The sequence below is a fragment of the Ischnura elegans genome, chromosome 10 (genome assembly GCF_921293095.1).
Source record: "Ischnura elegans chromosome 10, ioIscEleg1.1, whole genome shotgun sequence".
Classification (NCBI taxonomy): Eukaryota; Metazoa; Arthropoda; class Insecta; order Odonata; family Coenagrionidae; genus Ischnura; species Ischnura elegans.
In genome coordinates, this window is record NC_060255.1 from 102,758,761 (window position 1) to 102,775,243 (window position 16,483).

General features: G+C 37.9%; 1 protein-coding gene across 1 annotated transcript in view; it reads left to right on the forward strand.

Annotated features, from left to right (window-relative positions):
- The window catches only part of LOC124166854 (dynein axonemal heavy chain 8), a 424,156-nt gene that overhangs the window by 216,345 nt on the left and 191,328 nt on the right, over window positions 1–16,483 (forward strand). The window contains exons 39-40 of the mRNA XM_046544564.1: window positions 13,900–14,086; window positions 14,480–14,619. Of these exons, the coding sequence (XP_046400520.1) occupies window positions 13,900–14,086; window positions 14,480–14,619 (327 nt within the window). The remainder of the gene's footprint in view (window positions 1–13,899; window positions 14,087–14,479; window positions 14,620–16,483) is intronic.

Genomic DNA, 16,483 nt, shown 5'->3' on the forward strand with positions numbered 1-16,483 from the left:
AGTACTGTTTGCTCATTACAAAAATGTTTCAATAAAGAATAATTAGTTTTAAAAAGAATGATGCAATTTTTGAATAATGAATGATGTTGTTTATTAGATATTAATTGTAATTATAGTATATGATCATTAATTGGGAATTATTGACTACAGAATATCAATCTCTAACAGAAGGCTTTTAAGAAATTTTCCAAGGTTCTGTTTTCCATCGCACCAGCAAAATAATGGCTAAATGAGCTGTTAAAAATCTTAAGCGTTAATCCCTTGTCTGCAGGACGAATTGAGCCGGGGGACAGTTGAGTACGCCGCACGCTGATCAAAACTGACCCTACTTGTAACTCAGTGGGTTTAAATGAAACATGGTTGGACCTTGAATAGCTATTAGCTTATCTCTGCCAGGTGGCAAGCGTTTATTATTAAACAGAATGGGAGTTACTGTAAATGCCCTCTGAGAATAACTCGCATCGTCAATCGTCACATAATCATCAAAGTCAAATTCAAAACATTAAAGATAAGGCAGTTCCTTTCGACTCAGGAATGGTTGAGTGCCATCACACCCATGCCTTGTATAGCGCAAGGGATGCGTTCCTTGGGGTCTTTGTGCTGTACGAATTTGCGTTATGAGAGTGTTTTAACATTGGGGAAATAGGGATGCGTTCCTGGTAGCATAGGTGTTGGGTATCGAATTTCCTCTAAACCATATAAATTCCCATAAATAGCCTTAGAAAACCTTATTTATATAAATGTTTATAGTTTAAAATATCTTTAAAGATAGTAGGCAAGCATTCAAAGAATTTTATTCATGTTAAAAAAAATTCGTACGTGCTTTTGAAATTCCCTCCTGTCGTGCGGATGGGCTAACATCTGCTATCTCAAGGGGTCGTAATGTATTGCCGGCAGTTGAAGACTTTTCAAACCAGTCTAAAAACAATTATTGTGTCACCCAGGCCCTTTTTTCACTCATCGAAATGACAGGCAAATGCTGCTTTGAATGTCATTTCATAGCTAGCAGAGTTTAAGAATGATAAATCATTCTAATTTGAAGTCCTCCGTGGCACTAGCTGCTACGTGAAATAATCCTTAAATGCATTGAAACTTGACCCAGGGTTTCCTTCCCTGAAAATGAATGAAGGGGATTGCATTATTTTCCAAAAAAATATCATCACGTCAGCACAAAAAACTAGTTGAGGGGGAAAGGAGCCACTTTCAATCAAAGGATGGAGTTCATCAGAAAATGTTGCGGTGGCTGCGCCTTCAACACTTGCAGATTCACCTGATATCGCTGCACTGAAAATACCTGCTTGCCGTTTAAAATTCTGGAACCAACCGGAGCTTTCACTAAACGTCTCGGAGCAATTACCACCCTAGTCTTTTTGTACAGATTCACAATGAACTTTCCATATGTGGTGACCACTTGTTTGAAGTTGGTGCGGCTGAGGTCACTGATGTTTTAAATTCGTCTTTGTTCAGAATAAGGCATCATGAGTTCAAACTTCCGCATAATATCGCTTTGATGCTCTCCATTTTCAAAGCAATTGACCTCTTTCAATTTCTCTTCTAGGTTTAATAATAATAATAATAATAATAATAATTTATTCGCTGAAGGCAATACAATTGCATAGCTTCGTCAAGTTACATTACATAAAGGATAAAACACAAACAAACAATGGCAATAGAACACAGTGTGTATGCAAATGACAATTAAAGATACATCAGGACAATATTTAATACATTAATTTACATTTAAGTTTTTCCTTACATACAACGTAACTCATTTAAGTTTTTCTTTACATACAGCATAAAATTCATCAGTGGAATACAAAGGTTTTTGTAATAAACATTTTTTTAGCTCAGTTTTGAATTTAAACAAATTGCTGATTTTTTTAATATTATGAGGGAGTGAATTGTGGAGTTTGGCTCCTTTGTGGTATGGACCCTCAGTATTTAGTGTGGTAGATCTAGTTTTGATGTGGATATCTAGGTTTGACCTGGTATGATGCTGGTGAATGTTGCAGTTTAACTCATATAAATTCATGTTATTTTTAACAAACAGAATGAGTTCAAAAATATACAAGGAGGGTAGGGGCATTATACTGGCCTTACTAAAATAAGGTCTACAGGACTCTCTATAAGATAGGTTGAAGAGAGTCCTTATGGCCTGCTTTTGCAATTTAAAAATTTTTGCACTGAGGCAGGAACTGCCCCATAAAATGAGGCCATATGCCAGTATGGATTGGAAGTTAGAAAAATATATCATCTTCAGAATATTAAAGCTTACGCTAAGGCGAAGATATCTAAGCTGATACAGAGATTTACTTAGCTTGGGTATTATTGAATTGATGTGTGAGGACCATTTTAAGGATGGCTCGAATACAACACCAAGGAATTTTACATTGTCTGCAAATAAGAGGTCAGCATCGTTAAGTTGTACTGATGTACACTGTTCTTTGCTAAAATTTAGGCACACAGATTTTTGGACATTTATGGCCAACAGATTATCATGTAACCAATTTTGAAAAGATTTCATGGTACAATTTATTTTGTATTGTAATGACTCTGGAGTAGTCCCTTGAATTAATACACTAGTGTCGTCTGCAAATAAAACAGTTTCAGCTTCTGGGACACAACTTGGTAAGTCGTTTATATACAACAAAAAAAGTAGGGGCCCGAGTATCGAGCCCTGGGGGACGCCAGATTTCATTGCTCTTTTGGCAGACTGAAAATTTAGCTTTAGGTTTGCCGATGAATCAAAATGAGAAATTTCAACCAGCTGAAATCTTTCCTGTAGATACGAATGAAACCATTTATTAGCTATGCCCGAAATCCCATATTTATTTATAGTTTATCTTGATGACTTCTTGATTTTCCTACCCGTATTCCTATTTTTTGCCATTTTTCTCTTGGTTTTTGCTCTGTATGGCTCTATCGAAATCACCTTCTAGTGCTGCACTATTTTCCTGAGACGTAGAGGGCCTACGACTGCTGGGAGGGAATGAAGCCATTGTGTTGAGATTCTATAGTGGACCCTTTTCTGTGTAGATGCTATCCATACGCAACTCGGCCACTGCTTTTTTTCTCCCCTGTGAATACCGATGACCTTGAAGGCTTTAGCGTGGACCCTTTGCCTGGAAATCAATCGCCCGATAACCTATGACAGCAATTATGTCTCAAACCATATTGCTTTAAAAAAACACTCATTTCCACTACCTCCACGCTTAATTAATGATCTTAATTAACTATCGTCGTTCTGTTAAGGAGACGAGATAAATTACATCGGTAGGCCAGTTATCTAGACCCAGTCACGAGTAATGCTTTTGGCCATTGCTCAGCAATGGATTTCGATTAATATACAAACAAAAAAGAAGATTTGAGGCAAGCAATACTATTAATATACGTAAAATGATAGCAATTTCGTGTGTACTTAGCGAAGTTCACGTTTTATCATGAGAGCGTTAAAGTTTTTTGATTGGGCTACACTGCGTTGCAATGTTTCCCCGGGGAACAAATTTGCACTTTATCGAAATTGCGCTAATCAAAATTGTGCTATACAAGGCATGGATATACAGTTGTTATTGAACTAGCCACCGGGTAGCTAAACAGAAATTCAGTAAAACCTCTATGTGTTGTTAATGGAGGGGGTCAAAAATTGGGCAATTTAATGTATGGAGTTTCACTATAGAGAGGTTTTAGTGTTAGGCACCATGTTTTCATATCAATCGGAAATAAGAGGCACTACTGTCTGTATATCATCATATTTATGTGATTGAACATACTGTCCCAAGGGTCGTGTGTCATTTTTGACCTGTAATTTTAGTAACTTTCCATCGAGCAATTTTCATGAAAATTGGCACACTTATGGGGAAAGGCCCTAAGTTTTGTTGAGTTTAAGCAAAATTTTACAATTTTGACCTTTTGACCTCACAATTTGGATCCAAACCAAAAATTTGAATTTGCCTTATGGGGTTTTGAAGGGTGCCAAAGCCGGTTAGGTAGTTCATAGATCCGTATTGTTGATTTTTTGACCTCCGAGGGTCACAATGGGGGTCAAAGGTCATAGAGTGAAACGTCGGGCCATCATGACGACCAAAGTGTCGAACCATATGTTTTAAAGGGTGCTCAAGTCAGTTTTGCAGTTCGTAGATCCATATTGTCAATTTTTTTTACCAGCGAGGGTCAAAATGGGTGTCAAAGGTCATAGATGCATGTTTTGAAATAATAGGAAAACTAATGTCCCCAACCAAAGGTTTTGAATGGTGACCAAGTGAGTGGCATTGAACACATATCCACTGTCTTTTCCGACAAGCCTCCCTTACCGTCTTAGTTTCCTGCCGTTGTTGATTATTTATTTCCCTAGACATCCTTTTGCCCGACTCTGTGTCCACATTCTTCCACTACATCTCTCTGCAAAGAAGGTCCTATGGAGGTCTAACGCCACATAGGACTTTCTTGATAATTACGCTGAAATGCCATTGGTTTTAAAAATTACCAAGCAAATAGCAATACCCATTTATGCCACTTTTCATTTAAGTATTCTCCAAGCTTGGGATTATGACTCTGTACATTTCGTGTGTACAGTGAGTCCTCGTTTAAGGTTGTTGATTCGTTCCTGAAAAACTCGACGTTAAGCGAAACATCGTTAAACGATGCAGTGTTTTCCATAGGAATCAATGTAAAAAATTTGAATTGGTTCCTAGCAATCCATTTCTTTGTAAAGAATCCAGAATTTCCTGGGCGGGAATCCAAGGAGGCCAATTATCGGAGCCGTAACTTTTAAGCAGACTTCATGACCAATAGGGAGACACCTGAACCAGGCCAAAATGAAAAAAATCTGACACTCGGAAGCACGAGGATGAAGGGCAAGTCACTTTTCGTGATGATATGAATTCTTTAACCCGGCGGAAATCGCGAGAAACATTATTCACTTCAGCAAGATAACGATTCATGCACAGCGCAACGATAAAAGGTTGGGAATAAGGCATTATTAAAAGAAATATACAAACTAAATTGAGAAAGTATTTTAATGGCGTAACATCGATATTTTCAGTAATAGAAGAAATTTTAATCGTAAAAACTCGACCTGAAAACCTAAAACTCAACCGATCTCTCCAGCAGTTGCACCTTCTTCAATTCATTTAATAATATCAAGTGTTTGTTCTAATTGTTTTTGTTTTCATTTTTTGCGGTTGGAATCAGAAAAATGTTCGGATAATGGGCAAATGAGGCGATAATTATTCGCTCAGATGCATATTCTACATGCGCTACCCACGCCAACCTTTTCTGTCGAACGAAAATTATCAATTTCATAAATATAGTAATATTTACTATACATCAGATGCGCTTGTGTCCTTTTTGCCATTCAATTTTTTTTCGCCGCTCATAATTTGAACAACGTCATCGCGAAGCAACAACGACGTTAAATGATGAAGGGTTTCAATTTTTGGACAACGTTATCATGAAACAACAATGGGACGACGTTAAACGAGGACACACTGTACTTAGCGAAAGTTCACGTTTTATCATAAGAGCGGTAAAGGTTTTTGATTAGGCTACACTGCATTGCGATGTTTCCCCGAGGAACGAATTTGCACTGTTATCAGAAATGGTAAAGTAAATTATTCTGTGAAGACAAATCGCGCAGTTAGTGAGTCGAAGCTCCTGGCACTGAATTCGCAGAATAATAATAATTGTTTTATTGGACATTAAACAAATTTAATTTGCAATAGTCTTCGTCATACACATAGGAATTAACAAATTCATAAAATACAAATGGCAAAATCAATATAGGACAACACAATTTCACATCAGAAAGACTCATTTATGGAGTAAAAGGCTTTTTTTTTAATAGCCAGTCATGAAAAACGTTTTTAAACTTTGACACACTCAAAACTTCAGCTTCTGGGGGCAATCTGTTAAAAAAACGAATTTTTAGTATGTCAAATGAATTGCTGTTTTTGCTTAACCTGCAATAAGGGACATCTAGGCTGTCACTATTCCTTGTGTAATGGTTATGAAAATTAGGCCTTTTTTCCAAGGAGGACAGATTATCTTTGACATTGCAAAGGCATATCAGTACAAGCTGTAGAGAGTCATAATACCAAACTTGTGGAATACAGGCTTGCAGTAATCCCTTGGATGAGAAAATGAGATTATCCTTACTGCCTATTTTTGCATTTTAAATAAACTATTGGTAGATGGTGAGTGGCCCCAAAGTTCATTATCATAAATAATGTCACAATGAAACAAAGCACAGTTCATATATGTGAGTAAGGTACTCTTTTGGAATCGAGTGTTTGAGTTTACGTAGCATGGAAACTGCCTCGGACAGTTTTCCAAGAGTGCCTTCAGCATGTGGCTCCCAAGTCAATTTTTGGTCGAGTTCAAATCCCAGTAACTTGATGGTGGTCTGGGGATTATCAGAAGTGCTCAAAGAGAAGACGAGTGAGTTTTATCATTACCTCGAATACTAAACAATGAATGCAGGAATGTTTGACTCGGTTGCCTATGCAGCAGGAAACACTAGATAATGGGGAGTCATTGTGATTTCCTTTAAGGATTCAAACAGAAATTTAGCTGATTAATGGAATATTTTAATTTTATGGAAACAATTTGGGCATATACATAGTTGATTCAACTAACATCTCTTTCAAATATCCTAAGGGGACACACCACCTTACAAAAAAATGATTGCATGCCGTCTGGGCATTTACACTGCTACGATGGATTTCTGTCTGATGTATACATTCTTATCTACCTAACGCCATTTCAGCGGCACGATCATCTGACACTCTGCTTCATCCAACTTCTTATTTTCAACAGGTAGCTCGCTTTACCCCCTCTCCTACTGTAGCGGACAATCCGAAGCATTTTGCAAAATACACGCGCTTCTCCACGGGATTTTCTTCTTCTTCAATTATTTTCAGTCCATCTTTGGAAGTTCTCACGAGATAAGCAGATGAATTTGAATTGCTGTCAGGGAGAAACCAAATACCCTGAGAAAATATCCCTTCGTCTGTGACTGTAACAATAGAGATTTATAGCACAACTCATAAATTGTAACTTTATATATAATTTCGGGAAAAAATACCGCATGAACTTCCAAGAAGCTCAGCTGTGAGGATATCAAGTTTCACCAGAATGTTAAGTCTCCGTCATATTTGGACATTTATTTCCTGTGTAAAATGCTTAAATAAAGTCAGAAATACGTCAGGTTTGGTCTTATTCTTTTTTAAATTAGGTGCACATGTCTAATATTTCAATCCAATAAAGGTGTAATATCAATCGCCGAAAGTCATTTTTAGACAACTTTTGGGATAATAGATGACTCATGCAGCAGTTGACTTACAGAAATGTGGAACTTCGAAGCAGGTAGGAAGAAAAAGGTCAGTGGGTAAGAAAGAGGGAAGGTGAAACAGGATTCTATTATTTTCCTGGGACTTGATATTTTCTTTTGAAGCTTTTGAGTTATGGTCTTCGTAACACGAACACTGCACGAGCTGGGGCCTTTTGTTTGATTTTGGAGAGGTGGAAAGCGTCGGAGGAGGGGCCGAGGGCTGATGGATGGAGGGGGTAGCGGATTTTGGGAATTGCGCTACGTAGTTATTATCCCACGGCACTGAGGTTCTCCTGTTGGGGAAACCGGGGATTTTGGGATTTTTTCACCCGATCAATTTCGGTTCCCCACGTCAAACTCCTTTCCACCCTCTAACCCGCGAATTCGTTGTAGTTCGTCAACTTGCCTAAAACGGCGCTGCATGCACTAAACGACTAGAGTTCTCTACATTTTTCCGAATCAACTACCAAGGACAGTGTGCGACAGTGTACAGTGCGAAATTCAAAGTATTCGAGAGCGTACATTTAGCATAATTATTCGAGATCTCGAATATCGAATACTTTCTAGTATTCGAGTATTCGCGGATACTATTCGCAAGTCTCTAATTATAATATCTGTAATGATCTTGGGGTTGGTTATGATGTAAGTATTTGTGATGGAATTGGTATCAGCAATGTGTGGTTCCTTATATTTTGCAATGATATTTGATATCATTTACATAAAAGCCCATTCATACTATTTTGCAAAGGTAATTGAGATCAGGTCATAGACTCTGTAGATTTCATTCTGAATTCTCTCTGAATTAATTGTTGATAACACTTTAATTCACGTCTTTAAGTCACCACTTTCAATGCTGACCATGTAAAACTCAAAATCGTCCCCCGGTGCGGCTGTCGTTTTTTAATGCAAAACGCATGCATGGATGCCTAAAGAGCTGGGAAAAATAATGAAAAAATTTTCTTGGCTGTAATTTGTTAGCTTTGAATTATTTTATTTATGACGTGATATCACGTCACCCGCACAGCAGGATGGAAACGTGATGCGGGTCGTATAAGGTCGGCTTTTTCCCCGCGCCACAGTTTTCTTTCAATTTTTATTTCTGGGCTTGTATCCAAAAATATACGAGGAAAATGAATTTGTAATGTTCTGCTGGTATCGCCATTGGTATTTTGCCACTGTCATAGGGAAATTTTTGGCTTAGATGGATGTAATGCAATTTATAAGTACAAGTAATCGCCGTGAACAGCTGTTTGATTGGGATGGTAATTCTGCGCAAGATATTTCGGCGTATTGCTTGTACTAGTAATCCTAAGTATCGGGGTAGTGTTCTATAATATTGAATAATTTCTATATTTTCTTCTCAAGCCACTATTCTCGTCACAAATTCCTTTACTCGTTTCTTGTTTTCAGCTCGAATTCCTTTCTTCCCATACAACCACCCGTAAGCATCAGATATTTAACAAAAATGGTTTTCACATACCATTATGTATTCCCTTCACTGCAGGTGCTTGAGATGGGTGGCACTCCGAGATTATTTTCCGACGGTGCATTAGGATGTCTCTTGACGTGCACCACTCCTGCTGGCTGTTCTAAGGTTGGAGGGGGTACGGAGATGAAGCAAGGGGTGATAGTAAGATTTAGTCGGTCTGCTTGTAAGAACTAGGAAGAGCTTTTTTGGGAGTACCATCGGCACATCAAAAAGATGGGGAAGGTATGAGGAAAGATTTTGCTGATACGTGTCCTTTTTGGGTCATTGGATGTAAACTCCGTTGCCGAAATAAAAATGGATGTGGAAACAGAAATAATCAACCCATAACTTCCTCATTACTATCTTCTGAACTCAAGCCAATAACATATTTTTGCAATATGATGTGACCGAGTTAGAAATTAATGCATAAAAACTGGAACTAATATTATTAGCAAGCAAACATCTTACAAGTAATCTTCATTTAAGCCACGTATCGCAGTTCTTACTACGAATATTCTGCGAAAATCTGAAAATGATGTAAATTTTTACCGCAATAATATTTTTTCATTTGGTGCATAATAATATCAATTCGAGTAAACCATTCAATAATACGTATTGCTAGGAATAGATTTGCAGCATCCATGCCCCTTATTACTTACCCGATTACCGAAAGCAACGATGGCGTTTTCTTTCTAATTACACAACGGAAAGACTAATTCCATCGTGCTTGGAAATCTCTAGTTACTTCTCATTTATGTAAGAGTCCTAGTGTATTGAAAAAAGGAATCACATGACATGAAAAAATAATATTATATTTACCCAAAGCAAATTCAATACAATCGAAATGATGACCATTTTCAAATTATATGTTATACACAACTACGTACAGTCATGTATGTTATACCAATGTAGCAAATACTTCTCTCACAAATTTTTATAACAATATATTTAACCTATAATACTATTTGCAAAATATGATACAAAAATTTATAATACTATTAATGCCTTCTTATGAAAGAAAGAAAAAAGCTCGGGACAGAGTAGAGGAGAATCCTTGCAGCCAGTGTAGATATCTGCGGTCTCTTTCCTACGCTCAAGAGTGCTTGCACCGCTATAGTGCAATAAGTGCACCATCGATACTTCTTTCTGCCACTTTCCTCTTGGATGAGTTCAGGGAAGTGAGATTGTGATAATGATGGTAAAAGTGGCTTGGGATAAGGAATGTAGGATGGAAGAATAAACGGTCTAATGACAGAAAGACGGAAATAATAAAGGGAAATCTTTTCAGCGGGTTCACGATAAATGAAAAAGCGTGCATAGCTTTTGGGAAGGAATTATTAGGAAATCGATGGAGGAGTGTAATGAATCTAAAAGGGATGGATTTTTTTTAGAGGGAATACTCAGGCTCTGAATCGTTTGGGCCGGTGATCGGTGAAAAATGAAGGGCTTGAAGAATGCTAAAGAATCAATCACGACTCATGTATTTCCGAAAGCAAAGCAGGTCAAACAAGATAGCAATGCTCGTTTAGTCGGATATATTTCACAAGGTAGGTATCTTGACATAAAGGAATCTGGCCTCAGATCCCTTTATGTCTATCCCTGGCCCATCCCCTTTGTCCTATTCTTTCCCTGAACCCTCTAACAATACCGTCAGTCCTTCTCCATCCGAAGGTGTCCTTTGCGGTGGACCCGTAGTTCAGTGACCCCTCAAAATATCACTGTCATAGAAAACCCAGCTCTCACCACTCTACCCCCTTCAAACGACACAAGTGTTTTTTGCGTCTCCTTTTCCCAGACACCCTCTTTCGTATGCAACGGAGGCAATGGAGTACCTGACTGTGAGGGTTCAACCCCCTCCTTCTCTCTAATTTCTAGCTCGTAGTCTTCAGAGAATGCCTGATCCCGCTTCTTCCAGGAGCTCCCGCTATTCCTTCTTCATGTACATTCGCCTAGAGAAGGCAGGAAGCTAGGAAGAAATGTTTGTGTCCTTGCAGAGGTTTCCTCCCTCGACGTAGATGACTGCAGGCACTGACGTAAGGTCGAAGACTGCTGATCATCGGCAAAAGCTAATGAATAGAATTTCATCTCTTTCAGGCGGCATCGACTACCGGCCAGCATGAAAAATTTTCCGTTTTACTCCTTGCTTCCGTACCATCTGCAATAAATACATTTTATTTTTTTTGTAAAAATTCCGATAAATAATAGGATAAAAATAAACACTCTCGGTGAAATAGGCCAAAGCTGAAATGCTACAAACAGCTTTACTAATGTAAAGGGCGTTTTACACGGTACACGGAATTGCGCAATCTGACGTACGTGCGAAGGGGCAATCAAAATTGCGTCGTGTAAAGCGGTGAATTGCTAGAACACATGCGAGAATGCGTGGATGCGAGACGGCAAAATAGCCACTGTTCTAATTTCGTTCATGCATTCGCGCAATTCCACGCCATTTTAGAAATTAATGCAGCCGTAACCTGCGCAATTCCGTGCCTCGTGTAAAACGGCCTTAAAACTATCTTTAGGAACTAAATATTCACAATGGCGAGACTAAGAATTGAGAGCACCCATAAGCCATTGATTTCACAGTTATCGAGGAAATAAAAGCATTTTTATAAAGCAACTCCTTTGAATCACTTCTTCGCCAAGCCATGTGATAATGTGCAAACAGTTATTTGCAATTATAATAAGAATGTTTATAGGTGCATAATATGCATATATGAACAATAAATATGTATTATAAATAACTTACATTTTTTCCGTAAATGACTTTCTTCACTCTTGTAATATTGCCTCTTGTCAATCCCCTCCCTGCTTACTAGTTGCACTGAAAAACAAAGGAAGGGTGCAAAAATTAGATATATGTTACGTTATATAAATAAAATGTGATGGCATTTTCAAATTTACATTAAAGTTTAACTAATCACAGTACTTCATGTATTAATTGAATAAAACTTATTAACATCAGATAATAAAGGTTCGAAAAATACTAGGCTCGCAAGAAGAAAAAAAGGAAGGATGGAAAAAAATATCTATATTCTCGCTAAACATTATAAAAATGGAATAAAAAATTAATAAACGTGTTTAACCCTCACCCCCGCTTCCCAACTAGTCCTTTTTCCTTTCCGACAGATGTCCTCACAGTCACTTGTGTACTTTGGGTATAAATGTATGATGCATGCAGGTTTAGTCACCTGACGATGTAACTAAGTTACGAAACCCGGGTCGTGCCCTTAATTAAACAATCAGTGAACCTTACAAAGTTTTATTTCCTTAATTCCAATATGGAGAGGTTTCACAAAGTAAAGCCTGAAGTTATTAGTTATATACAAATAATTAAGTTCCAGATAGTAAATACATATGATTTGTTAAATAAAACTCCAATAAAATGTGTCATACTCACGTATTAATAAAAAGAAATAAAAATAATAGCATAAAATACAGGGGGGAAAATGAATGGAAATTGGCTTACCTTAAGATAAAAGAAAAAATTTCTCCTGATCCTCCCAGGAAAGGTTGCTTGAAACGGCGTCCACAAATGCGCTGCTAGATCCCTGCTGAGCAACTTAGGGGTGCAAAATGTCATAATAGAACTGAACCGAGCTCTCACAGAGGGCCGGAACCCTCGGGGTACGCATGACGTGATATCACGTCATCAGCACCAGGGGATGGCGCACCATGACGTGATATCATGTCATGCCGCACTCAAGGTGTTAATGATAGTAGAGCCACCTCTGTCTGAACAAAGTAGATGAATGAAGATCGCTGGTCTGGAAACTCTAATTGCACAGGTAATATGTACATATTTCATGCGAAGAATTTGGACTGGAGACGTTTTGAGTTGGATACAGTGAGAAATCTAACCTAGCACAAACACTGAGCCCTCCTAAGATTTACTATAACCCCCAACTGCCTCTCCCAAAATAAAATCGAATACCAAAAGGTGATTTTAAACTATTTTAGAGGAAATAATGGAGCTAGGCTATTTAAGGGGGTAGGGAGGTCCTGGAAATAACTGAGGAAAAATAACCGTGATTTTAAGCGTTGAAACCACCTTTCATTCAACTTGCAATGGCAAATAGACTTCAACATCCGGACATTTAATTTATACTTATGCACACAGTAGTTTAAGGACTGAAGAAAGAGAATCTGGTTTTGCACAAGGGATGCTCAATGGGAATCAAAATTCAATTTGAAAGAGCTGGTCTGTGGATTTTCTGTCGAACCATTTTGACTTGTGAACCACGTCGGCGGGTCAGAGAGGAGTTATGACTTGGTAAATACTCCTGCTCGAAGCGACTGCAACTGCAACAACATCAACAGAGACACTGGGTTCCAAATCAGCAATGTTTGGAGACCAATAATGAAATCCTTTATATGCAACAAAAATGGCGGGAAAAGGCACAACACGTGGGAACTAATCACCAATTGTGTCAAATTTTGAAGAACGACATTCAGAAGATCCCCTAGGGATGAACAGCAAGTCGCTGCTCGAAACGTCAGTGAGAGACATGGAGAACATCAACTGGTGGAAAACTCGAGAAACTTTTCTTTGTTGTGGGGAGTTGTCATAAAAATAGAGGTTTGTTAAGGGAGGTTTTTAGCGTGCATCTTCCATTGGACGGGTCTGGGACTGGGCCAATGACTTTGAAATAGGGAGTTTTCCTTAAAATTTTGTTGTATGGGTATTCATTGTATAGAGGTTTTACTTTATATGCAAGAATCATATGTATGACTAACTCCTGAATTTTTGAGAGCTGTGTTTTTATGACAAGGAAGTACAGAAATTTAATTTTCAATCAATGTGCATCTAATTCAGGAGACACAAAAACAAATTGAAGAATTAGAAGTTAATAGAATTGGTACTGGTAAGCTGAAGAGCACTAGCTTCAGAGTGCTACAATAACAGATGCTAATGCGGTGAAAATCATTCTTCAGAATAAGGCAGAGGAAATAAAGTCCATGCTTTTAATCAATAGTTCTTCCCTTGAAATTGCTAATTAATGTTAACCCCTAATGATATTTTTGCTTTTAATCTTTTAATTTAATTACATTATAAGCAATAATTTCATTTTGATTGTCCTTCATGAGAATTTCATTCATTTAGGGTTGGCTCAAAACTCGTCCAAATAATGAAGCTGATATTCTGTGGAATCTCTTTGAAAAAATATTTGAAGACTTGCATTTGTTTGTGAAAATAAAGCTGAATGCAAAAATGAACATTTTGGAAAGCATGTATATAAGACAATGTGGAGATTTGTTGGATGGCTTAATACCTTCTCTGGATGAGTCTGGTAAGTCCTATTTTGCACTCCCACTGCATTACCTGAGTTACAGGTGGACTTTCATTTTCAGTACAAATCAGTAATTTTGTACATTCTTTATCAACAAATTTTACTTGACTTTGATGCTCAAAATTTGGGCTTTTTAGCATATATATTGTAGCAAATATTATGAGTTTTCCTCTATGATCAATTGGAATTGGCTGATTACCAAATCAATTTAGCATAATTCTGTTTGAATTGGAAACCTCAGCTGTATATACACCTGTAGGAATTGTTCACCGCATTCAAAGAGGCCGCAGCTGCAAAATAGGAAAATGGATGGTGAATCATCAGTAGTGCCATGAGTGAGTGGGTCATTTCACTGCGAGGATGTTCATGATGATGGGTTATTTTTCTTTCCAGGACCAATTGAAGCAAATCACTTGGAGCGCCTGTTTCTCTTTGTCCTCATGTGGAGTTTGGGTGCAGTGCTGGAGTTAGATGGCCGTGTGAAATTGGAAGAATTCATCCGAACGCACCCTTCAAAATTGGACTGGCCAAAGGTTATTTTTATATTCTTTGTTATTTTAGTGCCAGTATTACACATTGATCTGAATTCAAGATAATATTTTTGGAAAATGTTCAGCTGAAATTATCAAAACTTGTCAAGCATTGGAGTATGAAGTGTGACTTATTGGTGAGGCAAAGTATAGGTGCGCCAATACCATAAATCTCTTTTGCTCTCTTCAAATTGTGTATTATGAAATAAATGGAAGAGTGAATGTGGTCTTCCTTTATTGAATACTTTGCCTTGCTCCCTGTATCCAAACAGGAATGGTATGTATTTAATGCATCATCAACTCTGGTCAACAATCCCAAGATTGGTTCAATGCAGCTCTTTACTCAATTCTCCTATCAACTTCTCTCACCTATGCATTTCTCCTCTTTCACATCCTTCTTTGCCTGTGCCATATATTTCATTTGTGGTCTTCGTTTTCCATTCCTGCCATCTACTTCTCCCTCGACGATTGTCTTCATCAGACCATCATGTCTCAAGATGTGGCCTTTAAGGTTGTTCCATCTTCTTATTAAGGTTTTCATTAGGCTTCTCTTCTTTCCTAATCTTCTTCGGACTTTCTCATTACTTATTTAGCCTATCATTTGATCCTCATCATTTTTCTGTAGCAAGGCCTCTACCCTAGTTTTCTCCATGGCCATAATTGTCTGTGCCTCACTTCCATATAGAACTATACTCCAAATGTATTATGTACTGATAAACTGTTTCCTTATTTCTATGTTTAAATTTCCCTCTGTGACTAGATCTTTCTTTTGGTGGGATGCTCTATTCGCCTGGGCTATTATGTTGATTGTTTCTTTTTTTCTTATCCCATCGCTAGTTATCCTGCTTCCCAAATAACAGAATTCATCCTCCTCTACCAGTTTTTGCTTCCCTATTTTAATACTAGTTTTGATTTCATCTCTTCTGCTTCATACTAACATCTTGGTTTTCTTCGTGCTTACTTTCAGCTGATATTCATCCATTACCCTACCCATATGCAAAAGAATATTTTTTCAAATCCTTCTCTGTCTCCGCTATGATTGCTATTTCATCGGCAAATCTTGGCATGCTAATTTTTTCTCCGTGGATCTTCACTCCCGAGGCCATTCCTATGATTTCAAAATTGGCTTTCTAGAAGTAAATGTTGAAAACTACGGGTGACAAAGTACATACAGCCTTGTCTCACTCCTTTCCTAAATCTTGCCTCTTCACAGCTGGGCCCTGATTTTGTCACCACTACTTGGTTTTTGTGTAAACTGTGAATGATTCTCCTTTCATTGTAAATAACTCCAATTTCTTTCAGGATTCCAATTGCGTTCCAATCCATTGGTCAAATGCCTTCTCTAAGTCTACAAATGCCACGAAAGTTGGCTTGCTCTCTTCCATTCTCTTCTCTATCAGCAGCCTATGGGCCAATAATTCTTCCCTTCTGCCTTTGCTTTTTCTGAATCCAAATCGGTCCTCATCCAAGTACTTTCTGCTCTTCGTTCTATCCTTCTATAGATGATCCTTATCAATCTCATTGAAGCGTGTGTAGGCTTATGGTCCTAAAATCTTCACAGTTCTCCAGTATTCTCCTCTTGGGAATTGGTATTACTATTAGGGATTTATGAATAATGTGTAGGCAACCACTGGCCTGTCCTCCATGCAAAATTCAAGTAGCCTTTCTCCTCCTTCATTGCAGTTTCCTAATCCATATTTTCCTGTTATCATTCCATTTTGACCTTTGCCAACAACAGCATTCCAGTCACCTAAAATAATAAGGTTTTTATTCCCTTCTTACCTGAGATTACCTTTGTTTTATCTCGATAGATGTCTTCTACTTCTTCATTTTTATTATCTGATGTAGGTATGTAAACCTGTACCGC